General features: G+C 46.8%; 1 protein-coding gene across 2 annotated transcripts; it reads left to right on the top strand.

Annotated features, from left to right (window-relative positions):
* The first annotated feature begins 398 nt into the window (after window positions 1-398).
* On the top strand, window positions 399-24956 carry SEPTIN2 (septin 2). Of its 2 annotated transcripts, none has more exons than XM_016203645.2 (12): window positions 399-465; window positions 5889-5918; window positions 7108-7228; window positions 12327-12413; window positions 13176-13299; window positions 14207-14459; window positions 16545-16646; window positions 16997-17142; window positions 18605-18688; window positions 19755-19812; window positions 21739-21841; window positions 22946-24956. In XM_016203645.2, exons 2-11 carry the CDS (start codon window positions 5910-5912, stop codon window positions 21838-21840), a joined length of 1086 nt encoding a protein of 361 aa, XP_016059131.1. In that variant the 5' UTR covers window positions 399-465; window positions 5889-5909; the 3' UTR covers window position 21841; window positions 22946-24956. The 2 variants fall into 2 exon arrangements, with proteins under 2 accessions (XP_016059131.1, XP_087675589.1); XM_087819463.1 differs by lacking the exon at window positions 399-465 and adding an exon at window positions 712-790.
* Window positions 24957-26576: the final 1620 nt, after the last annotated feature.

Genomic DNA, 26576 nt, shown 5'->3' with positions numbered 1-26576 from the left:
CCCCCCCACCCCGACCCCAGGGCACTGGACCCAGCCCCAGGCGCACGAAGGCCACGTCCCCCGGGACGGACGCCCGACTCTATGGTCCGCGCACAGGCCCGCCGGCCCACGTGACCTGAGGCAGCCAATCGGGGCGAGGCCTCCGGCCATCGAGACGACGGCGGCCCGGAGCTAGAACGGCCCCGCTCGTCCGCTTGCAGTCCATTTCCCGGCCCCGCTCCAGCGCTCGCAGCTCGGTGCTGCCGCCATCTTCCCGGAGGAGAGGACCAGAGGCGAAGGCGCCCCTCGCTGCGGTCGCTCCGCACTCTTACCGACACCTGCCCTCCCCCGAAAGCCTCTTTTCTTCTCAGCAGCCACTTAGCTCCTTCTAAAGAAACTCCTTTCCCCCCCACTCTAGTTACCCACAGACGAAGTATCACGTTACCTGTTCCAGTCTTACCAGCGTAAGGAGATCAGGCTCACAAGGTGGGAACTGTGGCGAAACAGGGACAAGCCGCCATCTTGGTAAAGGAGAAGAGGCTACGCTTGACCTCCCCCCCACCCCCAGCGTCTATATGGCCAACCGCCGTGGGAGGGGCACGGCGCCTGCGCAGAGGCGGAAAGCGCGGACCGGCCCGCGCCTGCGCACTCAGACGCCGGCGCGTGGGGGAGGGGCGGAAAGCGTTGGCAAGGGGGCGGGGCGACGTGCTGACGCGATCCGCTTGGCCGCGGGGCGGGCGCGAGCGGACGGCGGGCGCTGGGTGGATCCGCGGCGCGGTGGTCGGTCTTGTCCTGCCCTCGCTCCTCGGCGGTGAGTGTCTCGCCGTGGGTCTCCGCCGCTGCCGCCGGGGTGCGGGCTGCGGGCCGACACAAAAGGGGCAGGGGGCGCGCTCGGGGCGGCAGTGGGCAGTCCCGGGGGGCGCGGGCCGGGGCGGCCGCGCGGTGTGGGGGAGGGGCGGGGGCCTGGGGGCCTGGGGGCCTGGGCCCGCCCGCGCCCCTCCCCCGGTCCTCCGCGGGCCCTCTCCCGTCCTCCCCTCCGCGCCCCTCCGTCCTTTCCCCGGGCCCCCGCCCCCCGGGAGCCTTCCGGCGGAAGCGGCGGGGTGTGTCCCGGGAGAACCCGAGTGACCCCTCGCTCGCCGTGCGGGGTCGTCCGTGGGACGGCCTCGGTGGTCGGCCTGGGTGCCGGACCTGCAGTCGGGGTCCGGGGGGGGGGTCCGGGGCGGGGAGTGCAGATTGCGGGTCATGGCCTGTCGGGTGCTTTTGTCGTGCGGCGGTCCTGTTGCCGTCCTGTTGCCGCCCCGACGGGGACACGCGATGTCGCCAGCTCCTGGCAGGGAGGCCTGCAGGAGGCCGCGCCGCCCCTTTGACTGCGGGGTATCGGGCGGGGACGGGAGCCCCTGCCCCGTGCAGGGCCTGAGGCGAGGAGGCCGGCCTGCGGCTGCCCTTGTTTCCGTGAAGCCCCGGCTCTCGCGCGGGCCCCGGGACCCGCAGGGCCTGGCCACCGTTTGCTTTTCGACGTTTTTTTTGCAGTTTACCACCCTAATCTCGTCTCCCCTCCGAGACACGTGACCCAGCCACGCGGAGCCGGCTCAAACTGCTGTGGTCGTTCTCAGCTTTGGCTGTGGCCCAAACCCTTTCTTGCGCCTGAAACCCGGCTACCTTCTGTGCTCGTGCGTGTCCAGCCCCAGTCAGGACTGGGACGGGTAGATTTCCTCCTGCTGCAGTAGGTGTTGGCCTTTGTCACCCTGACAGCGGTTGTCCCGTAGACAGCGGAGTCCTGTGAGGGGTAGGGGATGTGTATTTAGTCACCCTTACCTGTTGCCTAGCACAGTGACCCCCGTGGAGTGAGTTCTCAAATATTTCTATTTTTTTAATCCTCACCAGAGGATATTTCACCCATTTACTTTTTATTTTTTTAGAAAGTGGGGGGGGGGGGGGAGAAACATCGAAGTGAGAGGGACATATCCATTGGTTGCCTACCACTCCCGCAGGTGAGGAACCTGCAACTGAGGTACATGCCTTTGACCAGGAGTCGAACTTGAGACCCTTTGGTCCAAGGGCGGCAGCTCTGACACAGGGCCACACCGGGCAGGCCCAGATATTTCCTGAACGACTCGAGTTGTTATAATTCCTCAGGATAAACTTAATGTTCCAAAGCAGCCACACCACCATGCCGACAGACGCGGTGGTGTAAGGGGTCATGCCGCCTTCCTGGTGTTTGTAGTTGGAGCTTCATGGCTTCCATTTGTGGTAGTTGTGACGCAGGCTTTCTTTGCACCACCCAGCATCCTAACTTGCTGTGTGTGCTGCTTTGTCCAATCTTGGCCATAATCTCGACTATAAAGGGTATTCTGGTATTTCTTTCCACTGCCTATCTTTCTCTCACCCAGCACCGCAGCCCAGAGTAGAGAAAAAGGCTTTTTGATTGGGTCATATTTGCTCCTGAACTAGCAGGGTGACCGAGGGGGGTGAGGGGAAACCTTCCTCTCACCATTCATAAGTGTGATTCAGGTTGCTTTTTACACCCAACTCAAAAGACAAACTGCTGAAAAAGAAAGCTTTTGTTGTTTTTCCAGAGGGAGGGGACACCAAAACTCATTGAGATCCGTTTATATAGTTCAAATTTATCCCATTTTTTGTTAGTGATCATACATGTCACTACATAAAATGCATTTGATTGTGGGGTGCTTCCCCAGATGTTATTGAGGGTGTTACATGGTGTATTGTACATGTACCTTCTTCAAATCCAAAGAATCAATGCCAGAACATTCTATGGGCTCTGGACAAGGGAGTACGAATCTTCCAGGTCCTACATTGCAGGGTCGTTTTGTGGACTGGGATGACATATGTAAATAGAAGAGTAACATGCCAAAAAATGGTTGTTATAGGTAGTCCACCAATATAAGTGCCAACCAGCAAGGTATGTTTCTATTGCCAAGACTCCAGTTTTACCCATCTCTTTTTCATCCTTTGTTTTGGAAAAGTTGGTTTCCTCTGTGTGTTTGGGTTAGAGTATTACTTTGTGGAAAAAGGAAGCCATCAATCAAGGAGGAAAAAAAAAATTAAACAAGTTACAGCATCTACAATGCTAGGTTGAACACAACCTGATGAATAAAACTTTCACTTGACTGCATTTTTGAGGTTTGGGGGATCCAATTGGTCCGCACCCAAATTAAAATTAATCACAGTGCTTCAATTTGGTATGGATCTCACTGAAAACCAGGTGATTCAGTCAATAGCATAAAGCAAGGGTGGGGAACCTTTTTTTCTGCCACGGGCCATTCAGATACTTATAACGTCATTCTCAGGCCATGCAAAGTTATCATCCAATGGCCCTAGCTGGTTTGGCGCAGTGGTTAGAGCGTGGGCCCATGGGCTGAAGTGTTCCAGGTCTCTCTCACATCGATGTCATGTGTGTCGTCCGTCGTCGTCGTCCCCGTCCCCGGCTGAAAAGCAATGGGGAAAAAAATTCTTGGGTGAGGATTAAAATCTATGTATGATAAAAGCTCCTAGATTTATTGAATTTCAAGTGCCGCCTGCGGTTGCCTTGGCAGAGCCAGACCAAATGATTTCTTGGGCCATATAGGGCCCACAGGCCCAACATTCCCCACCCTTGGCATAAAAAAAAGCAATCAAAATTTTTAAAAATTATGTAACTGCGGTGAAGAAAACTTAAGCAACTTTTAAGAGAGAGTTTTATAGTAGCTGTTTACAAATCAAGCTCTATTAAAACAGGGAGGTGGGAACCCTGGTGGGGTGGCTTAATTGGCTAGAGCATTGTCCCAATACACCAAGGTTGCAGGTTCAATCCTCAGTCAGGGCACATACAAGAAACAGCCAATGAATGCATAAGAATAAGTGGAACAACAAATTGATGTCTCTCTCTCCACTCCTACTTTCACCCCGCCTTTCTCTCTCTAAAATCAATCAATTTTTAAATGGCCCTGGCCAGTATTGCTCAGTTGGTAGGGTGTGGTCCCGTGCACCAAAAGGTTCCCAGTTGGATTCCTGGTCAGGGCACGTGCCCAGGTTGCAGGCTCGATTCCTGGTAGGGGGTGTGCAGGAGGTGGCTGATCCATGTTTCGCTCTAGACGTTCCTCTCCCACTCTCTCTCTAAAAGTCATTTTAAAAGAAGAAATGAACAAAATAACTCAATAGAAGGGTGAATAAATCCAGGAGCTGGTTCTTTGAAACAAATTCCTTAGATGGCCCAGTAAGAAGAAAAACAAATACATATGGAAAAGAAGATATAATCACAGGCACGGGAGACTACGTGTATCAAGACGGCCACACATTTGAAAATCTGAGGGAACCAACTATTGGAAAACCTTACTAAAACAAATACTACTGAACAGCCCAGTAAAGTTCTACCAATGAAAAGGGGCCAAGACTAGACAGAATTAGAGCTGAATTCCATCCAACCCCGAACAGATAATGCCAGTGTCATGTAAGACACTACTTAAGAGAGGGAAGCACTGCCAGTTTATTTTATGGAGACAGCACAACTTTAATAAACCCAGGTGGAAACCTAAGAAAAAGCGAGCTACCTGTAGGTCTTTCTGATTAACGTAAATGCCAAAATTCTTGGTGAAATATTTGCTGGCAGTTAGATTCTAGAAATGTACCTGAAGCATGGCTCTTTGAGCAAATTACAGGAGAAACTCGTGTGTAGATGCTGAAGAGGCACGAAAAAATTCAGAACCAAGTCTAATGGAAACATCAAGTGAGGGCTTTACCATAATCCAGCAGCTGCTTTTCTCTAGTTCATCTGCTGCTCTTGCCCAGCATTCCCACTTTCTTTACTCCTACCTTAATTCCACCACCTAGGCTGAAAGCACTTTGGACAATCTAGGTCCAGCTTCACCTGCTCCTTATCAGTAGTCCTTACTTTGAGGGCTAGGCTTCACCCAGTACTCCCCCTTCCCACCCTTAGTGATGATGTGTCCTAGCAAGAAATACGTAGTTTATGGACTGCATATAAGTATTAATCTGACCCTCCTCCTCCTTTCCCTCTCATTCATCCAGACAGGTGAGAGTAGGGCTTCCAGTGGGCCGCTGAAAAGGAGCACCAGGAGTATAGCTGTTCTGTGACACAATACCATAGAGTTAAGGCTTGCGAATCCTGTCTTAACCTTGGTTAACTAAACAGTACATGAGGGTGCAGGGGCCTCATTTCTTCAGAGGTGGTTGGAAGGGAAACTTAGCCTGTAGTATTCAGGAATGTTAAGGTTTCAGAGTAATAGGGGGCAGGAAATTGAAAGAAGCTTTCTAATAAAGTTTCTAAACTCCAGAGGGAATAAAATTTGACTCCATATCTCTTTGTTGCCAAAAAAGTTAGGCCCCAAACATTTCCCAAAGTTTCAGGGCTTCTAAAACTTTCATTAAAATTCCACATAACTCTAAACTCACATTTCTCAAACGCTCAAATGCCTTCAGTCCTTTCCGTTTGCTTATAAATATAGTTCACATTGCTCTGTGTGCCCCAGTGTCAAAATGTTCTCAGGAGCACTGGGAGTCTCCCACAGCTGCCACCCCTTTCTCGTTGAAAAGGTTCAAAGAGAGGAGGAGACCCAGCCCAGTTGCAGAGGTCGAGAAGCTTGCCTTCTCCTGGCGTGACTGTGACCATAGGCCTGAAATGTACTCATTATGAAAGAAAGTCTGAATATTCTTGAAAATATGGAATGTTGTATACATTGTACATAGGTCTGTATCGCTGCTTTCATGAACTAATTACTCATCTAATTTGTCTTTATAATGAGATGTTATTTCTGGGGAAGTAGTTGATGTAATTGAGAAGCTGAGTGAAAACAAGCCGTTGATGCCTTACGTGTAAGCAAGTCTTTTTCATGTCAGTTCATCCTGAGTTAAATAGGTGTATGCTTTATGGAGACATGTGTATGTTTTTACAGATTGGCTGAACTTCACTGAAGATGTCTAAGGTAAGAACATGCTCCTGTATCTACAGTGTGAGGAGGAACTGCTTTATGTTCTCAAACTGTTTACAGTCAAAATTTATGACTCACTTTTAATACAACTGATCTATTTGATTCTTTAAGGCAAAGTTCTAATTTAATTGTCCTAAAAAGCTTTGAGATTTTCCCTCCAGATTTTCAGTTTCTTGTTTGTAAATACATCAAGAACAATCCATTTAGCGTCTGTTGACAGTCATTCCCAACAGATTAATCAAATAATAATTTAAAATTCTAATAATTTATCATGATGAAATTGATGGGGCTCTTCGACATGATAAATTGGCTTATATTACCTCTTGCAGATTAGCGCAGAGCCTCTAAATAAATTTCTTCTAAAAGACTTGTCGAGGAGAGTAGAACTTGTTGAAATTGCAAGGTTGTTATTTCTTTTTGCCTTTTGTTTTTGAATTTGGGGTATTAGTATCTGATGCATAAGCATCATGCTAGTTTTGCTTTTTATACAATTATTACTGTGGAATACCAGTAAGAAGATAAAAGTTACCCATAATTCTGTCACCCAGAAATAACCACTGATGTCTTATAAATGTTCTTACTACTCGTGTGCACATGTGAATATACGTTTAGAAAATAAATCGATGTCTTGATTTCCTCCCATTTATAGTGTGCCAGTGCCCAGTTCTATAGCTTTACTGTATCCCATGACCACCTGTCCTTATCAGGTGTCCATCTGTCAGGGAATATTGACACTTAGCATTATCAGCTGTATCTCATTCTCAGTCTTCTTTGTCTTGGTCTTTGAAGGTAAAGATTCAATATCCCACTCCTAAGTTGTGACTTGTTCCGTGGAGCTAGGACTATAACAAGGGGGATGACTATTTCCTGGATACTTTACACAGATGCATCACACCTAATACATTTATCTTTTTATGCGTTGTTTAATTGCTTAATGGAAATGTAATTTTAGGTCAGCAGATAGGTATGGAATAATACTGGGTTGGTTTTTCTTTTTAATAATGTTTTTAAGTGAATACCATTAGTTTTTGATAGAAGTGACTTTTTGAAAGTGTTACTTATGTACTGTGTATATTTACATTTAATTCATGAGAACTAATAACGCCTATGTTTGTCACAGCTTGATTATATCTTATAAGCAACTGATAAGGTATTTTATTTTTTTTGTAAAACCTTATTTTAGCAACAACCAACTCAATTTATAAATCCAGAAACTCCTGGCTATGTTGGATTTGCAAATCTTCCTAATCAAGTTCACCGAAAATCAGTGAAAAAAGGTTTTGAGTTCACGCTGATGGTGGTCGGTAAGAAATTAACTTTTACTTTCAAGCTTATTAAATATGTGGCTAGCTGCCTTCCCAACCTGCGGTTGTAATAATAGCATGACCTATAAAGTCAAAGGGAATTCCTTTATTCCTTTGTTGGCAGAATCAAATAACTTGGGAATTTGGTGGGGAGGGGGAGGAATTCTTTAGAAAATTTTGCTTGAGAGTAAAATTACAATTTTTCTGTCATTTATATGTAGTGATAGCTCGTATTCATCATGGTAGCCACCCTCCACAGTGTTGCCCAGTGATCCTTTCCTCCTGGTGTTCATGCAGCTTTCTAGTCCCCTCCCACAGTGATAGATAGGGCTTACCTGTGTAGCCAGTAGGTCATTGCAGAAAGGAAGGTGTGTGACTTCGAGACTGGGTCACAAAGATACTGTGCCGTACCTTGCCTTCTGGCTCACTCTAGGGGCAGCCAGCCACCGTGTTAGGAAGACACTCAAGCAGCCTTGTAGCAAAGTCCCACATGGCAAGGAGCTAAGGCCTTCCGTAGCCATGTAGTGACCTGTTTCAGAAACATCCTCCAGCCTCAGCTAAGCCTGTGGTTACAGCCATCTTGGCTAACGTTCACTATTACTGCATGAGAGCCCCCCCCCCCCCAAGCTATAACCACTCACTGTAGACAATCCGAAATTCCTGACCAAACAGTGAGATGATAATAAATGTTTATTGTTGGTTTAGGCTGCTGAATTTTATAGTAATTTGTTACATCTTAATAGATAACTAATACAAATGTTTAATTAGAAGTATGTTTCTTTAATACTCAAAAAAAAACTCCTTACATTTTTGTAGTGGATGTATTTTAAACAAGTAATAATTACTGTACAAGTTTTTTTTAATTATTATTTAAAGTCCTTTGAAATTGAATGGTTACTTGATTTTTTTCTGTTATCGGGTATATTTTTTCATGGGTTATAACATATATTGTTTCTGCAGGACCATAACAAGCTTAGCTTTCTGCTATGAACTATAGATTTGGCTAAAAGCCACTAGCTTTGATAAAAATACAGTATTAAAAAGTGCTCAATCCAAAAGAAAGCAGGAGAAAAGAGGAGATGAGACAAATAGAAAAAATGTAGCAAAGTGACGGACTTGAACACAACTATGTTGTTAATTGTATGTCAGTGGACACAGCAAAGTAAAAGGAAGGACCGGTGTCTAGCAGCAGGAGGGCAGGCCAATGAATTGTGGACCCAGAGGGTAAAACACGGCTCAGGAAACAGACTTGGACTGTTGGTGGGTCAGCAGCACAGAGTAATCCCAGAAGCTAATTATGCTGAGCAAAAGCAGCCAGACAGAAGGCGTGAATGAGCTAGAGAATGTGAAGTTGTTGAATAGTCAAAACCAATGTGGAGTGAAAGCAGATTGATGTCTGCACACGGTAGGGGCTAGGAGGGTAACTCTTGAGTGGTAGGGAGATACTGTATCTTGAGTGGAGTTTATCAGAGTGTATCCTGTTGTCAAAACTAATCCAACTGTCCTGTTTAAATGAGTGCCTGTAACTATATTTGAGATACATGTAAACCATACACAATCAGTGAAGTGGGGGGGTAACGGTTAAGCTGGGTAGTGGAAAACAACCAGAAAGTTAACCAAAAATCCTCAACGTTTTTATTGTAACTATTAGCAGCTCAAGAAAAAGGTGTATCAGGAAAATCCCAATACACCCAACTTGTAAGTCGGGGGTTATTGGAAAAATGTAGTTTTTAAAAATTTTGGTGGACTTCTAAGGAAATGAGAAACCTCACAAAATGCCAAAGCATATGGAAACGAAAGACCACAGATGTTTGGGCAGCAATCTGCAAGGAATTTGAAATTGCAAACAAGTTGTTTATAGACATCAAAGGAGGAAGCTGGTGGCAGGTCATCCATAAGAGTGTGTGATGACCATGCTGCTGAAGGGTCTGCTCAAATGGTGACAGTTGATGATAACTTATATCAAGTTATTAGTCTCCCACAATCGTGGGATGGTGGCTCAATTTATAAGAAAAGCAAGATTAAAAATATAGTAAGGATTGGTTCAGTGAAATTCTCATGTGCCACGCGGGAGGCCCGGGTTCGATTCCTGGCCAGTGCAACTTGGTATGCCTGGCCGGCGTGGCTCAGCGGTTGAGCATCGACCCAGGATCCAGGAGATCGTGGTTCGATTCCTGGTCAGGGCACATGCCTGGGTTGTGGGCTTGGTCCCCAGTAGGGGGTGTGCAGGAGGCAGCTGATCAATGACTCTCATCATTGATGTTTCTTTCTCTCCCTCTTCCTTCCTCTCTCTGAAATCAATGAAGATACATTTAACCTTTAAAAGACGGCATTTAAAAGACAGCATCATACAAACTCCATATATTTTCCAGGATCAACTGTACAAATAGTGGTTTCTTTCCTTTTGCCTGTAAAAAAGAACGTATATGCTTAGGTTTCGGAGTATTTAACCTTTAAAAGATGGCATTTAAGTTCCGTCAGCATTTAAATTCGGCCAGCGAGACCCACTCCTTGCCCGGAACTAAAGTTCCCTTTCTTCGGATAAAGGTTAAAATATATATGTATGTATAGTTTATTGCCAAATATGTTACCTGGTAGAAAGTCAATAGGATGCTCAGTGTGACCAAATTCACAAGAGCATTAGAGTGAAACTGAGAAAACAAAACGCTTTAAGCAAATATGCCGATGTAACTGTAGGTTCAGGAGTTCTGCACGTGACAGGAGTTGTTTGGGCAGAAAAGCTGACCACTTACACTGAGGCCTTCAGGAAAGGCTGGTGTTACAAGTGGAGGAAACAGTTTCTTGTGTTGATTAGAATCAAAAGTAAATGTGAATAAAAACTCCCCCAGGCTAGGAAGCACTTTATTTCCTGGCATTCCCAACTTGGCCTAAGTGTGTGTTTGTTTGTTTGCTTGTTTTTTAGCCCAGGTTTGGAAAGGAAAACCTCAGCCCTGGCTGAGTGGTGCACAGTTGGTTGGCGTGTCATCCTGTGTACCAAAAGGTGGCTGGTTTGATTCCAGGTCACGTCACATGCCTAGGTTGCAGATTCAGGCATTAGTTGGGCACGTATGGGAGGCAGCCAGTCAATGTTTCTCTCTCTCTTTCCCTTCCTCTCTCTAAAATCAGTAAAGACATCCTCCAGTGAGGATTAAAAAATAAATAGAGCCTCAGATTAAAATCTGAAGCCTCTGACTGTTCGCCTGATGGGATCGAAGTTGTATTGTAAAAGCAAGCCCCACTTTTCTCACCATTGCATATTTTTCATGTTGTGGCGCCACCTTGTGCCTGATGCTGTGTATTTCCTTCTAATGGGTGCAAACGAGCCATTTTATAAATTTTGAAGACCACCACGCCAACCAGTCTTTTGCTGTCACTATTATTACAGGTTAACTAAATTAAGATTGTGGACTTCATATGTTTTGTGTAGAAGTTTTGGACAGTGATGCGTTTACACTGGTCCAAATCTCTTGTGTGTTTTCCCCATTTAAAGGCACCTATTTGAGAAACTACCCCCTAGAGGAGAGAGATTAGTGACAGTGGAACAGAGCAGAGCTACGCACTCTCAGAATTCAGCTCAAGGACAGCATCATGTTCTGAGTTAGTAGATTATTTATAGATGTTACCCCAAAGCTATCCCAAGTGAAATAATCACACCCTTAAAATTAAGATTCAGAATTTAGAATCAGCCACCAGGGTTTTAGGACTGCCTTTTTAAAAGAGGCTGATTCTGCTCTGACACTTTTTCTCAGATGTCTTCATGATAGTCCCCTTTCCACTGTCACAGGTCAGCTAGTGATAGTGACTTTGTTGTCTGCCCCACTGGACTGCAAAGTTCCACAGAGCAGGGACTTTCTGTCCTGTTTGCTGTTGTGTCCCAGCACCCAGACCTGTGCCAGGGACTCAGAAAGGACTTAGCACATGTTGGTCAGACCCCCTTCAGGTGTGTAAAGATGTAGGGGATTGCTGGAAAGTTCATTGCAAGGACAGCTGGATGGCGGTACACATTTGGTCACATTTATTCTCCTGTACCGGGACATGTTCTACACGTGAGTCTGGTTTTGCCCTTTTGATATTCCTTTGCATCTGCAAAAATAGGAGTGTAATTAAAGTGCAGTCCTAATTTACATGTTTGCACATTTCACATTCACTCTTTTGTTCCTGATTGTCTCACCAACAGTGATTTTTAAAACGTGGGTGCTCCTTCCACATGTCCTGCGGGACTCGGCAGGGGAGGTTCAAACCCAGGTGCCTAGGAGACAGCCAGGCACCGAGTCCCAAAGCACTTCCCATGCACAGTTATGCCCTAGGTGATAACCTACTGCAAAGTGGTGGAATCTGTTCATGCTTCCTTCAGATACAAGATTTAATTTTTGGTATTTTGCATCTCTTTGAAGTTAAATTTAAAATATTCAGAATACGTAGTTGAAGGAGATTCTTAACTCATAAAATACTGTAGTGAATACATGTTGCCCAAATTGGTCACGTTATACTCAGCAGTGTGAAGAGGGAAGTTGCCGGACATAGGCAGTTGCCAGTATTGGGACACAGAGGTGTTTAAAACAGGAAGTGGGGAGGGGGAATTGCAGAAGGTAAAGTACACAGGGTCTCGGGGTTTCCTGTTTCCCATTCCCACAGCTTGGGAGGTGCATGCTCTCGACATTGGTCAGGAGATGTGTTCGGTTTTCTGAAAATGTGATACATTAAATGATTGGCAAACTCATGATTGAAAACCTACTTTGCATTCTACTTATCAAACAGGGACCCCTCCAAAGTCCATTCTACACATTTGTGAAGAGATGAAATCATATTTCTGATCTTACTGTGTATGAATTTTGGAGCCCTACAAACTGAATTTACATTGAGGCCCTGCTCTGGGTGGGTGACTGGCCTGTGAGCACCCATCTCCCCATCAGTGAATTGGGAGAGTTGTACCAAATTTGTGGTGATCGTACGGAATCCAGAGAACGGTGGACACTTAGCCCAGTGCCAGGCCTAGCATAAACCCTTGGCAGACAGTCATCCAGATAACGTGACAGTGTCATTCTGATAATATGACAATGTCATTCTGATAATATGACAATGTCCTTTTTATTTAAAGGTGAATCGGGTCTAGGGAAATCGACTCTCATAAACAGCCTGTTCCTGACGGATCTCTACCCAGAAAGAATCATACCTGGAGCTGCAGGTATAAAAGTTCCTACACTCTCATAAGTGTAGCTTGACATGAACGTTGCTAAAGAGTGCATGATTAATGTTTGATGCCTGACCCTTGAGTAGTTTTTGCTTTTGTTCTGATGTAAATCCAAGGAAGACGACATTTAGGTAGGGAAAGGGATGTTGCACCTATGTCCTTGGGTTCAGGTTGTAGGCTGAGTGCATATCTGTGGATCCTTCCTCCGAGTTTTTTGTCTGTAGTGTGTCATAAATAGTTCCTGCCTGTATTTTGTGTATGATGGGAGGACCAAGTGACAGCCTTACCTCTTGTGGGAAAGCTGTGTGACCATAGGTGACTGGAGGCGGGGTGAGGGGTCTGAGTGTTCCATCGCAGGACACCATTGTCCGTAAATGCTGGTTGAGTGAATTGACTGTTCACAGAGCTTAGGGCCTGGGCTGCCACAACAAAGACATATAGCCCTGTCACAGGCATTTTTTTATTCAGCTTTTAAAGGAATTCATAAATTGTTTTTTTTGTCCCAGGAAAATATAATTTCCTTATTGGTATTTTTACCTTCCCAGGCAGTCCTTTAGTCTTAGCTTCAACATTTCCCTTGTTGGTTCTGGGATAATTTGTACATAATCCTCATGTTACTTTCTGAAAACCTTCCTCACAGAGAAGTAGTGACTTTCAAGTCACTTGTTTGATGATAATAAAGTAACTAACAGGTCATTTATTTTTGCAAACCAGCTCGATGTTAAGGCATGTACTCTTACTGAGTTTCTTTTTTAGAGAAAATTGAAAGAACAGTCCAAATCGAGGCTTCAACTGTTGAAATTGAAGAGCGAGGGGTCAAGCTGCGCCTGACAGTGGTGGACACACCCGGCTATGGTGATGCCATCAACTGCAGGGACTGGTAGGCACCCTGTAGGGACGACACCAGAAGTGCTGAGGGCTGTGCATGTGTTCACACCTGTTCTGCTGTATTTAAATGTGTGGTGTTGAAGAGTGATTATTGGGTGTGGAGTAGCTGGATAAGGTAAAATAATGGAACGGTTTAAGGCACATTAATTATGACATTTAAAATAAGGAATTTCACAGAGAATACGTGTTTTCCTCTAAGAACATCCTAGTGAGATTTGAGATGGCATAGTCAACCCTCTGTCTTGATTTGAGTCTCAGCCAGTGGACGTGATATTGGGGTCCAGTGTTCCTCTCCATATTTGAGGAAATTGAACCTCTCAGTCACTCAAGACCTAGTGCCTGAGAATGGCTGCTCACTGGCATTTGCTCAAACAGGGAAATGCACAAGTAGATGAGAGCAGACTTCCTAGGACCCTGCCGAGAATCCCAGCTCATGTACAGAGACCCCAGTCCTTCCCGGGAGCAGGAAGCACCAGTGCCCAGCAATAGATAGGTAGGGTGGGGGAGGCCTCTCTCCTTCCTCGGGAGCTGCCCTCTTGCAGGTAAACCTTGGCGTCTGGGCTGCGCTGCTGCCCGTCTCCACCACCTGCTCTCGCCTGTGTTCTGCTGCTGCCAACATGCCCCTGGACGCATTGGCAGCCCAGGCTCTCCACTCAGTCATCACAGGCTCTTGTGACCTCTTCCATTCTGACTTTACCCCCGACCCTTAGCGCTGGCACAGTTTCCAGAGATCTCCATTTTGCCAAAAGGTTGAATCAGTTCCCACTTCTGTCTTATAGATGAGTTACAGAATTCTATTTGGTAGGTAAGGCACAGGGGAAAGGAAACTTGTTTTGTCTCTGAAGTTAGGGCTGGCCTGCCTGCCTTTTGTACCCATGATCCTCGTGTGTGTGTCTCAGCTTCAAGACCATCATCTCCTACATTGACGAACAGTTCGAGCGGTACCTGCATGATGAGAGCGGCCTGAACCGACGTCACATTGTGGACAACAGGGTGCACTGCTGCTTCTACTTCATCTCGCCCTTTGGACACGGATTGAAGCCCTTAGATGTCGCGTTTATGAAGGCGATACACAACAAGGTCAATATCGTGCCTGTCATTGCGAAAGCAGACACTCTCACTCTGAAGGAGCGGGAGCGCTTGAAGAAAAGGGTGAGTGACGGGGAGCCCTGTAACAGAGTGAGATGGAGGGGTGGGGTGGCTTTAACCAACACCTTACACTGTAACTTTTTAGTATTTTGTCTTCACAGAAGTATCAAATTACTACTGTTTCTCAAAACTCATCTTAGGTGCACATCCCTCCAGTGTTTAAAAGGTGGCTGGCATGCAGCTGCCCCGCCATTCTCTGGGTAACAGTGTGAACGGGGGTCGTCTCCCTGTTGCTCTTTGTTCCATCTAAACACTCCACCCCCCACACTCACCTGGGAACGTGTACTAATGCTCACAGTCTGGTGTCAGAAGGCCTGAGGGGCTTGCCTTTGGCTCTAGAGGTTGCCAGAAGTGGTTAGTCCTCCTGCCTTTGTGCTTCCCGCCTCCCAGCAGCCCCTGCGCTGACCGTGGTCCCTGTTCTCCCATTGAGCTTCACTTCCCTGTTTTAAATTACACACCTATTTGTATGCTTATTGAGAAAGTCCAAGCTCATACGCCATATTCTACAAATAAGAGTTCCTTTAATTATCCACAGAAACCACCACTGTTAACAGGTATCTGTCCTTCCAAAACATGGTCTCTTTATGTGTTTGTTTTTACAGAATAGGATTATGTCGTATGTGTGACTTTGCCACGTGACTTTCTAAGAACTCCCCCCACACAGACAGCATGCCCCTCGCCCTTATCTCGGCATGCACATTGTTTCTTCAGGGTGTTTCTGGGTCTTCCCACCCACCCCTTGGTCCCTGACAGCGGGAATCTTTGCTTGCTTATGATTTCCAAGAGTTTGAAACAGGACCTGGCATGCGGTAGGCACTCAGAAGAGTGTATGTGGTGAACTGGGGTCCACCTATCGTCTGTCAGTTGTAAAGGCAAGTTCTCAGAAAGGAAATTGATGCATATTTAAATACTTAAAAGATGGCTAAATTTCCCTCAAAACAGACTTGCTCCAGAAGCAGCCAGTGAGCATGTTGTCTCCGCAGCACTCCTGGTGTGCCACCAGTTTTTGTCACGTGTTTCGTCCGGGTTGCTGGTGCGGGGTTGGTCCCCATGCTCCATGCCCTCGGCTGCATTCTCTTAGGTTTCAGAGCCTCACCTCTCTTTTCATTGACTTACTCTTGTTTTTAAGTGGTAACTCTTATGTCACCATCTTACTTGCATGTTCACATTTTTCAGGCTGTCTTTTCTGTAGCAGAGTTTCTGAATTGTATGTACTCACATTTTTCAGCTGTTTCCTTTACCGTCTCAGGTGACCACCAGTCTTTTAGGAAATATTCGGGCCCTTGGAGGATCCCCTGAAAGCTTCAGTATTTTTATGCTAGTCAGCATTTTAGCAATTCCTGCTTAAGGGAACTTCACCTTGAGTAGGTGTTACATTCATTTCAGAGGCAGGGGAGGGGGTGTCTGGGTAGCATGCTCTATATCTATCCTATATCCAGACACTTAGGGCTGGTTTCAAACTCTGAAATGAATTTAAATATTTTGAACGCTGATCTCTTTTATCTTGGGCCTTGTCTCGCCCTGCTTCTTATCTGGTTTCTTCCAGGTGTGTTCCTCCTTGACCTAAAGGAACCTCATGCTCTCCCGCTCTCCTTGCTCTATGGTCCGGCTTCCTCTCCTTAATCCCTTTAACTTGCCCTCACCTGTCCTGCCACAGACAGTGTGTTCATTGGACAGTCTCTGGTCATGCGAGGCCAAAAGTCACCTTAAGAACAAATTCAGCCCTGGCCAGTTTGGCTCAGTGCTTCAGTCCTCGGGTTCAATTCCTGGTCAAGGCCATGGACCTGGGTTGCAGGTTCAGTCCGTGGCCTGGGTCAGGGTGCATACAGGAGGCAACTATTCCATGTGTCTGTCTCACATCGATGTCCCCCAGCCACCCCCCCAAAAAATCAGTGGAAAAAGTATATATCCTCTGGTGAGGATTAACCAAAAACACACAACCGGTCCGGGAGCAGTGGGTGTTCCCTGTTGGCTTGGCTCATGCTCTCTCTTCCCTTGGGTTGTCAGCATAAGAAGCGTCCAAACTGTAGAGTTAGGCTTGACTGAAGTCTGTGTGGTTGGCTAGCATTGCTCCTGGCTTTGCCTCAGATTCTGGATGAAATCGAAGAGCATAACATCAAGATCTACCACCTGCCCGACGCAGAGTCTGATGAGGACGAGGATTTCAAAGAGCAGACCCGGCTCCTCAAGGTGAGCCCCAGGTGCAGGCACTGCCCTGCCCCTGCTGCCGCCCTCAGACGGAGACCAGCATAGGCCTGTCCTGGAGCCTTGACTGAGAAATTGTCTGGGTAGGCTTGCTTTAAGTGTATGATGACCCAGCTGGCTCTGTAAGGCTTAGAAGTCTTAATTGCAAGTTGATTTGTTTTCCTACAGTTGGTCCCGTGTGGAATATGTCTTCCACTTCCAAGTACAGCATGCACCATTAGCTTTCCAAGTAACCCTGGGGTAGTAGCCAGGTGTCTCCTCTTTGCTGCTCCCGTGTTCTCAGTGAGCGTGGGGATCCCTGTGTGGAGCTGGTCAAACCTTGGGTCTCTTTCTAGGCCAGTATCCCGTTCTCTGTGGTTGGGTCCAATCAGCTGATTGAAGCCAAAGGCAAGAAGGTCCGCGGCCGCTTGTATCCGTGGGGTGTCGTGGAGGTGGAGAACCCAGAGCACAACGACTTTCTGAAGCTGAGGACAATGCTCATGTAAGATGCCCGTGCGCTCCCCTTGGCAGAGCCCAGCACAAAGAGCGTGGGTGTGCACAGGGCCTGCACTGTGCCTGCAGTGGTGCTGCCACAGCATGATGCAGAAGGCCCCCACCAGCGGGCCCTCTGGAATTATCTGAACAGCTCCACCTGTGACCTGTAGCTCAGTACACTCTCCCTCACTGATCCTAGTGCCTCATTTGAGGCTAAAAGTAGACTAGATTTAAACTGAGGTGGCCACACCCAGCATGGGTTGCCTCCTGCTCCAGGGAGGACCTTGTTGGATCTGCCTTGGGGGCCACCTGGGATGCCCTGCCACTGCCACTGCTGGTCAGCCTCAGGTGCTCTCAGGGTCACCCCACTCTAGCGTGGAGATTCCTCGATTGAGTTCTAGCAGCCAGAATAGCCCTTACCACAAAAACAGTGTTTCCTCTAAAAATAGATTCTACATTTATACATGTAATGCTGTTGCCCCTGAATGCAGAGGTTAAAAGAAAGAGCACTGCTAAAATCTGATCCCTCTTCAATGGGAAGAGTTCAAACAGTGGCTGATATAGATACACCGAGCAACCAGAAATTGCTCTACATGCCACGTGTGTCTCGCTTGGTTTTAGCAATTTTAGTGAATTAAAGTCACTAAAAATTCCACTTAATTTACCATTCAAGGTCTATTAAGCGTAGTGCAATCCCCATGTAAGACATTTAAAGTACACTCAGCCCCCTCAGGGATGCATTCGTGGCTGTCATGATCCTGTCAGGTGGAGGCTGAAGGGGTCACTTTAGCGTCAGTTGCATGTTTCTGAGAATGAGGGAAAGCCGGCTACTCTTTTGCCATCACTCAGTCCGTTCCCTGGATCCTGAGTGACAGGCATGTCATATTTCTGCTCCTTGAGTGCTTACATATTGTAAAAACTCGGCCCAAAACCCAGGAATGTTTTATACAGTGATTACAAGATTCCAAGTTCTGTTTCTTCAATGTTCACCCTTCATTTTGTGCTTCTCTCCATAGCTTAAGCTAATTAACTCTCTGGTATATAAATTTTAAGCTTAAGTCCTGAATACTTGAATTGCATGCTTTCTAGAAGTACTTGCAGAAAAGTGTGTTCTGTTTCAGACACTGTTTATCTAAAAATCTCCTAGTGTCTCTGTGCATCTGGCCCGGTCCAGGGATGATGGCCTCGTGCAGAGTTTGCCCGTGCCTGTGGAAGAGGCCCTGTGGTGGGACTCTTAACCTGGCCCTGCTGGGTGGGTGTCCTTCGCATTTACTATGGTAGCAAGGAGATACACCTCTGTAGACACTTCCATAGCTTTATCCCCAAATTCCATCAACTTTGTGCTCAATTTACCAGGTAATAAGTGGGGTTTTAGTCCCAGGGGTTCTTTCGTGTCCGTGATTGGTGGTTTTCTCCATGGAAATGGCACGTGCGTGGAGCCCAGCTTGGTGTGTTCTTTTCTTTTCCAGCACTCATATGCAGGACCTCCAGGAGGTGACCCAGGACCTTCATTACGAGAACTTCCGTTCTGAGAGGCTCAAAAGAGGCGGCAGGTCACTACTTAAGTCAGACTATCCCTCTCTGTCCACATTTTCACCCCAAGTTACGCTGCTGTCCCCCTGTATGTGCCTAGCTCTTCTTTCTTGACCTCGAAGCAACATGATTTGGTTTCCTTCTCGAGCTATTCTAAGTTATTTGTTGGTAATTTAATCAAATTGTGCCCTTTTTAGCCTGTTAAAAGCAGCTTTAATCATCTGCATGAACAGAACAGCTTTAGATGGAAAGACCGGAGACGTGTTGGGTGCCTTCTTAAGTGTCAGTCTGTCTGTAAATGAGGACAGACTCACCTGCCATTAAGAAAGTGCAGTGCACCCACTAAGGTTAGGGTCGGGAGCAGCAGGTCTACTCCTCAGAAACGCACATGGCCGCCCTCACTCGGCTCTTCCGTTTTCCCATCCTGATGGGTTTTCATTTGAGACCTAATACACACCTGATAAAACCACATGTACACATAGAACTTAATAAATAAGTGATACACGTCATTCATGAAAAGAATATTCTGTTATAGTTCACTGAAATACACTGTAAGATGTGGTGGATCTGTGCATATGTATACAAGGTGTACATTGAAGTTTGCTTTATTCTTATGTGGTGACTAGACATTAAGAAAGGTAGAGGCAACAAGGAGATCCCACTGAGGAGCAGACAAGCATGCAGTGGCCCGGGCCAGCCTCGCGCGTGAGAAGCTGTGTCCTCATGAGCTGGGGCCTCTGTCCTCCCCCCTCTGCTTAGACCGAGAGCCTGTTCCTTAGGTTCAGTGTGATGGTCAGTCCGTGTTCATAAAGAATAACTCAGAAGAGAGTGTTCTTGAGAAAGGAGCTTCTGTATTTTGAGTAGGTAAAGTCGGGCGTGTCACCCCAGCTCAGTTTCTCTTGAATTTTCCATCTCATGTTCTTTCACCCTTATTTCTTCATGTCGTTAGAAAAGTGATAAGTATGTGTAATTCTAAGTAGATGCGTTTCTCAGAAACAAAGTGTAATGGTATTTTGGTTACCTGTCATCAGTTAACCAACTTACATTTGTTGCAGTGTCATAATTGTAATTCCTTCCAACTCACAGGAAAGTGGAAAACGACGACGTGAATAAAGACCAGATCTTGCTGGAGAAGGAAGCTGAGGTGAGTTGGGGAGTCTGACGCTGCTCAGCTTACATCAGAGAATACTGCTCATAACCAGCTTATTGCAGTTTTCCTCATTTTTAAGAAGGAACATATTTCACGTAGCTAATGTGCTTTATACACAGCTCTACGTAACAACGTGCCTCTTGTTTTACATGTATTATCTCACCTCCAGTAGCAACTTAATGAAAAAACTTGGAAGCAGTGAGAAATTAGTAACATGACTAATCTTGTAATATGTTCACAGATCTGCTTTCCTGTACATCAGTAATAACTGATCAGAAAATACAGTGAGATACTGCCATTCACAAACCATTAGCAAAAACTTACAAAGAAATATGTAGGACTGATATGGGGAAAGAAACTAGAAAACGGACCATTTTCAAAAACTTAAGAGAGACAATTTTATAGGATGCTGACTACAAGGATCATAATTTTGTTTAAATTAATCTCTAAATTTAATGTGATTCCAGCAGAGTTGGGTGTACTTGCCAAGTTTTTACTTTGAGGGGAGAGGTTGATAAGATAATTGTAATGTTTGTTTTGAAGACTAAGCAGGGGAAACACAGGAAGCTGTGGGAAATGGACTAACGAGAAGAGGCTGGCTTTGCTGGTTATGGAGAGTCAGAGCGGCAGTCACCCTGAGAGATTGGTCCAAGTGTGGGGGCTGACTCAGTGCATGTCAGGAGCTAGGTTGGAAGGGTAGGATTGTGCTCTGACTGAGCTGCTGTGAGATCTGTAGAGTTGTGGGGTCCAGACGTACTCAGTAAATAATCCAGGACAGGCAGCCTTTTGGAAACGAAAAATAAGGCTGGTTTCTTTGGCCAAATTAATCCAATATAGAGCTAATATTTAGATGTTTAAGACATAACCAAGCCCTGACTGGTGTGGCTCAGCTGGTTAGGCAACATCCTGCCCACCAAAAGGTTACCCGTTCAGTTTTCAGGGCACATGCCCAGGCTTTGGCTCCAACCCTGGTAGTGGGTGTGTAGGAGACAGCCAGTCGATGTTTTGCTCTCACGTCGTTTCTCTCTCTCCTCCCTTTCTCTCTCCAAAGAAATCAATAAAAATACTTCTAAAAAAAGAAAATGTTACCTGAAGGAATTTTAGGTGTAAATGTTTTAAAATTCTTGCAAATCGAGGTCTTTTCAGCACATAGAAACCACAGTGGTAGAATGGATAGGGCTATCGGGACTCACATTCTCCACTGGGTAGCCTCAGTCTCTTTCCCACCTTTTAGGCTTAAAAAACCTCTCCTCTCGTCTTTATTTCTGTTTGTTAATCATTTCTGTTTCATAGTTGAATCACATATTATTATTTGCTCAGTTTTCTGTTGAGTAGTTACTCGTTTTACTGTTTTGTAAGAGGTTTTTTGGTTAACTCTTTGTCCTGTGTTGAGAAAGCATACAAGTGATGCCCCCCAGGACACCCATAAAGAATAAGGGACAGCCCAGCTGGGCGTGGCTCAGCGGTTGAGCATTGACCTAGGATCCAGGAGATTGGGGTTCGATTCCTGGTCAGGGCACATGCCCGGGTTGCGGGCAGCAGCCGATCAGTGACTCTCTCATAATTGATATTTCTCTCTCTCTCTCTCTCCCTTCCTCTCTCTGAAATCAATAAAGATATATTTTTTAAAAAGAAAAAAAAAAGAATAAGGGACAGCCTGGCCAGCGTGGCTCAGCAGTTGAGCATCAGCCTAGGATGCAGGAGGTCTGGGTTCCATTCCCAGTTGAGGCACATGCCCAGGTTGCAGGCTCAATCCCCCGTTCTGGGGCGTGCCGGAGGGAGCCCATCAGTGACCTCTCTCATCATTGATGTTTCTGTTTCTCTCCCGCTTTCCCTTCCTTTCCCTGAAATCAATAAAAACATTAAAAAAAAGGATAGCGACCTTGCACCCAGTGACGTGTCCCTGTCTTGTGCCCACAGCTCCGCCGCATGCAGGAGATGATCGCCAGGATGCAGGCACAGATGCAGCTGCAGATGCAGGGCGGAGACGGGGACGGCACGGTTCATGGGCACCACGTGTGAGGTAGTGAGCCTGGGAGTAGCTTTGTTACTAATTCTGCCCGCACGTGAGGGCGGGTGCTGCTGCCTCCTCAAGCCTTATGTTTGGTGTGTGGAAGCTCTGTCGTTGCTGGCCTCAAGGAGAAGGGAACCACCACCTCTCCTGTCTAGGAAAGACTTTTTCTGTTTTCTAAGCTTACAAAGATATTTAACAATAGAGGAAAACCGGTATATTAAAGTAACTTTTATTAGTTAGGGTTGTAAGTTCATTAAAGCTGAAAACATTTCTTCAAAGAGAATTTTTAAAGTGTTTAACAGCTTATGCAGGCCAAAAACAAAGTTGGCAAGACAGGTGAATTACGCCAGGTGGACAGGGTTACCCTGACAGAGGTTGCTAGCCTCCCTGTTCTCACCACAGCTCTGCTCCAACCCATGGTCACTGTGAATCACTGTGTCCTGTGGACAGGTGGGCATTCAGAGCTGTTTAGTGGCTGCTGCTGCATCACCCTGAGAGAAAGGAGATAGTCACGTGGAGTTGGATGGAGGCAATTGCTGTCCTTAGAAGAGAGACAACACAGTCTGAGCTGGCCCAGGTCTGGGAGAGAAGTGACGTGGCAGGGAGAGTGCAGGCATCTGCAGTGCACTTTAGGGACCTCCCTGTAGAGGTGTGAGGGCGTTGATGAAAAGAGGGAGGAATGTGATGACAGGAGTGACGGACTTAGGTGATACATTGCAGAATTGATAAGGTAGAAGGCAAGAAGCCCAGAGTCCACCTGTCAGAATCCTCCATGACAGACGGACAGGTAATGAAAGATGGACCTAGAGGAGCATACTGGGGGCAGTGGTCACCAAATAGGGCTCCTGCCCTCATGTGGCTCATTGGGTCTACTTTAGGTACATAAAACTGATTTATAGTTTTGTTTCTTTTCAGTTTTGCAGTCTTCCCAATTTCCCAGAGCCTCATAAATGATGTTTTGATTTTGCTAACTCTGTGGTCAAATGAGGCCAACCACCTTCTGCTCAATGTGTGTTCTTTGTTATACAGAAAAATAATGCTGTTAAAGTTGATGGTCAAAGCAGCGAGCATTGCATCCCTCCCATTTAAATGTGTTGTGTTTTGTTTTTCCAGAAAACACTTTGCAAGATAAAACATTCCGGAGGAGTAAAACAGCTCTGTGTTTTCAAGAAATTGTTGGAGAGGTGACCATCCACATCTTACAGTGCCTGTGGCCCAAGAATTTAATTTTTTAAAAATCTTTTGATGTGTTCTTTTATATGAAGTGCTTTTAGCATTTGTATTCATTACTAGGGTAGACTTTATAGTTTGTGCGTGAACTTTGCATTTTCTTCCACTAACCAACCACAAATGTTAGAATGGATTTCCAGGGCTCAGTCAGCTAACACGGTGTGGCTGGTCGTGGAGGAGCACTCTTGATTTGTTTCTAGAACATTCATATTTTCCCCGGATGTTCCTGAGTGGTATAGAGACATGGACCTAGTGACATAGAAGGTACAGCAGGGCCTTTTACTTAACCTGAGCACCACGTGGAGGTGCTTCCCTGCCTTGCTTCTGTTTGAGCACAACACCTAAGACCAGTATTGCTGCTACAATACAGCACCGTTAACTCACTTGTTCCTAAGTGAAAAAGTGGAATTATCTAATGAGATATATCCTTATACTTAAATAGCTTCCTTTTAAAAACAGGCTTTTAGGGGTAAATTTTAGAAGTTTCAGGATTCTTATACTAGGTCATTTTTTAAACCACTGGGCAGAGAGAACTTGCCACAGCCACTTTTTGTAGTGTTCTCACTAATACTGGTTGTACTCTGCTATGGAAAAAGAGTACCCATAGCTCCAGTTTTCGTATTGCAACTAAGATTCTTACCAACACAATGAGAGTTGGTAAACTCTTTTTACTCCACTAAATTAAAAAACAACTTTTCCAGGAATATTAGCAGTTGATCTCTTCAGAAACTGACCTTTTGTATTTTTATACTGCACTTTAATATATTTCTGTAACTGCAGGTGTAGAAGATCTGCCTCAGGAGTGGAAATTGGGATCCTTTGGTGGGTGGGTACCAAACCCAGACCTGTCACAGGCCCTGAGGTCTCAGCCCCATGAAGCAAAGTGCCATTCGGGTTTTCCTGATTTGACTTTCCTTTAATTGTTTCTTTTTTTAATGACTTTCTGTTGGGAGGCAAATTGCAGTGCTCATTTTTTTATGTGCACACTGTCTCGCCTGTTCACGGCCATCGCCGTTTCCTTCATTGTGTGTCACACAAATCTCCCCATCAATCGTGTAAGCAAAGAGCATTTCACATGTACACGTGGGCTGGCTGCAGGTGCTGCCAGTCAGAGTGGCTTCAGGGGGTTTCCTGTGCTCTGTGGCCTTGACCCTTCCCTTCCCTCCTGGCATGTCTCCATCCCTCACTGTCTGGCACGCACTCAGGGTGCTGATGCTCCAGGGCCTGCTTTTTTCCTACATTTCTTCTGAAGTTGAGAAAGTGACAGATGAAAGGAGATCTGGAGGGAGCAGGTGCTCGTTCACTATTTTCATTGTGCTCTTAACAGGAGGGGTTAAAATAAAGAAAATGCTTTATCCGAGGATGGAGGAGAGTTTTTTGTTTTGGCCAAAAAATAACATGTCAAAATGTTAGTTACAGAAGTGTGCTACAGAACTTGACCCCTCACGGTTAGCAGTTGTGGAAGTTCAGAAGCTTTAGGTTTAGGCACATTGTGCAAAGTTTTTAACAGAAAGTGTTCCATGGTTTGAGAGTACCTCCAAGGCCAATTACTTGGGTTATTTTGGCATTTATTAACTGCTGGTAAAAGCTGTGTAAAGGGAGGCAGGGGGACATTTGCAAGTGGTCTGTGTAAGTCCTGTGTGTATGAATAAAACTCCTTGGGGCTGGCTGCCCCCTAGTAATGGTTATGTGGGATGAGTGGACCTACAGCTTTACACTTTTAAATCTTTTTTCTTTTGTGCCCAAGCCTAAATAGTTTTGCTAATTGTTTTTTTTTTTTACTAAGCAATACTCTTTACCTATAGAAACGTACTTTGAAAACATTTTACACAGCCATTTTATATCCATTGAAACTAACCTTTCATCAATAAAGCACTATTGTTTGGAGGTTAAAGAGAGTATTTCTCATTATTGGTTCTTTCCTAGGGAAAGGGGTCAGGTCTTCTGGGAAAGGTTCAAAGCCCTTCAAACGTGTCTAAAGTCAGGTTATTTGCACCAATAGCATCAGCACCCAGCAACTTTGTTTTGGCGATCCCATCCCAAAGGAAAGGGCCATAAAGACTGGAAAGGAATTATTTACAGGTGACCCGATCACTTAAAGTGAAAGCGTGTCTGAAAAAAATTAGCACTAGTAAGAGTTCAATGATGTTGACTCACTAGTAAGGAATTTTACTAGCGCTCTGGCCGGGTAGTGCAGTTGTTAGAGCATCCTCCTGATGCGCGGGGGCTGCAGGCTTGATTCTTGGTCGGGGTAGTGCAAAAGTCAACCAATGAATGCATCAGTCAGTGGGACAACTAATCGATGTTTCTCTAAAGTCAAAAAGGTTTTAAAGATTTTTAGTGGGAAAAGATCTCACTGGCAGCAGCTACAAATACCTGGAATGACAAATAGAAGAAATACGTTACTAAATATTACTAAGATCGGTAAGGAAAGTTGCTCTACAATTAGAAATTTTTAAGACAATGGCCTGTAAGGCTGATGCGGAAGTCTGGAGCCCCCCTGCCCACGCCGCGGACCACCCGGGACAGCCTGGACTCCCATCCCTGGGCGGTGAAGCTCCCTGCAGCGCCTTGCGGTCCCCATGCCCTGCGCTCCGCTGCCTCCTGCCCGTCCCCGCAATCGCCAGCATGCGCGGCAGCCCCGCGGGGTACCCGGTCCCCTGACCGGGCTCCAGGTCGCCGTCCCCCTGGCGCTGTGCACCTGTCGGGGGCCTAACGGTAGCTTTGCGTCACCCTGGGGGCAGCTAGGAGAGCTGCTCGGTCCTGGCGCGGGGGCCGGCGGTGGTGTGGCCGGGGCCGATGTAAATCCCGAGGGGCGGCGCAGGGCTTGGGGGACAGGAGGGAGGGGTCTCTTCCCAGCTTGGGACGTGAGGCCGCCCTACTGGGAGTGGCACCTACTCCCACCTGGGCTTTTGGGAAACGGGCCGGGCGTGCCTCGGGTCGGGAGCACTGGAGAAGTCTCCTGGAGGACGACCCCAGTCGGTTTTGGGTTAACCTCAGCGGCCTTGGCCTGTGCGGCCGCTGGGAGCAGAACCACACCCAGTTCGGAGGGCGCGTGGGGCGAGGCCTGGAGGGCGCGCGGCTCACCGAGGCCCTGGAAAGACAAGGGGCGTGTGCTCCTGCCAGCCGGGAGGGGGCGTCGGTGTCGCGTTTCTGTGGCCGGACGGGGTCGCGAAGCTGGAGGGGTCAGAAGGCTGAAGGGCGCGGGCCTCCGAGGGCGTCGCGGCTCCTTCGCATCACAGCCTCGGGCTGAGCTCGGTGCCCTCAGGCCGAGGATTGCGACGGGTAGAGCTTAAGAAGAAGGGTGGCTGGCACCCGGGGCAGCGGAGGGAGCCCTAAGGCGGGCAGCCGCGCCCCGCCCCTAGAGGCGAAGCCCCGCCCAAGGCAGGGTGCCGCCGGGCCAGCCGAGGTTCCGCCCCCAGCCGAAGCCCCGCCCAGGGCAGGGTGCCGCCCCGCCAGCCGAGGCCCCGCCTCCAGCCGAAACCCCGCCCCGGACGGACTCCCTCCCTGTCAG

The sequence above is a fragment of the Miniopterus natalensis genome, chromosome 8, assembly GCF_054644295.1.
Source record: "Miniopterus natalensis isolate mMinNat1 chromosome 8, mMinNat1.hap1, whole genome shotgun sequence".
NCBI classification, from domain to species: Eukaryota; Metazoa; Chordata; class Mammalia; order Chiroptera; family Miniopteridae; genus Miniopterus; species Miniopterus natalensis.
The sequence above is the reverse complement of the archived record's forward strand: the minus strand, read 5'-3'. Positions and strand labels throughout refer to the sequence as shown.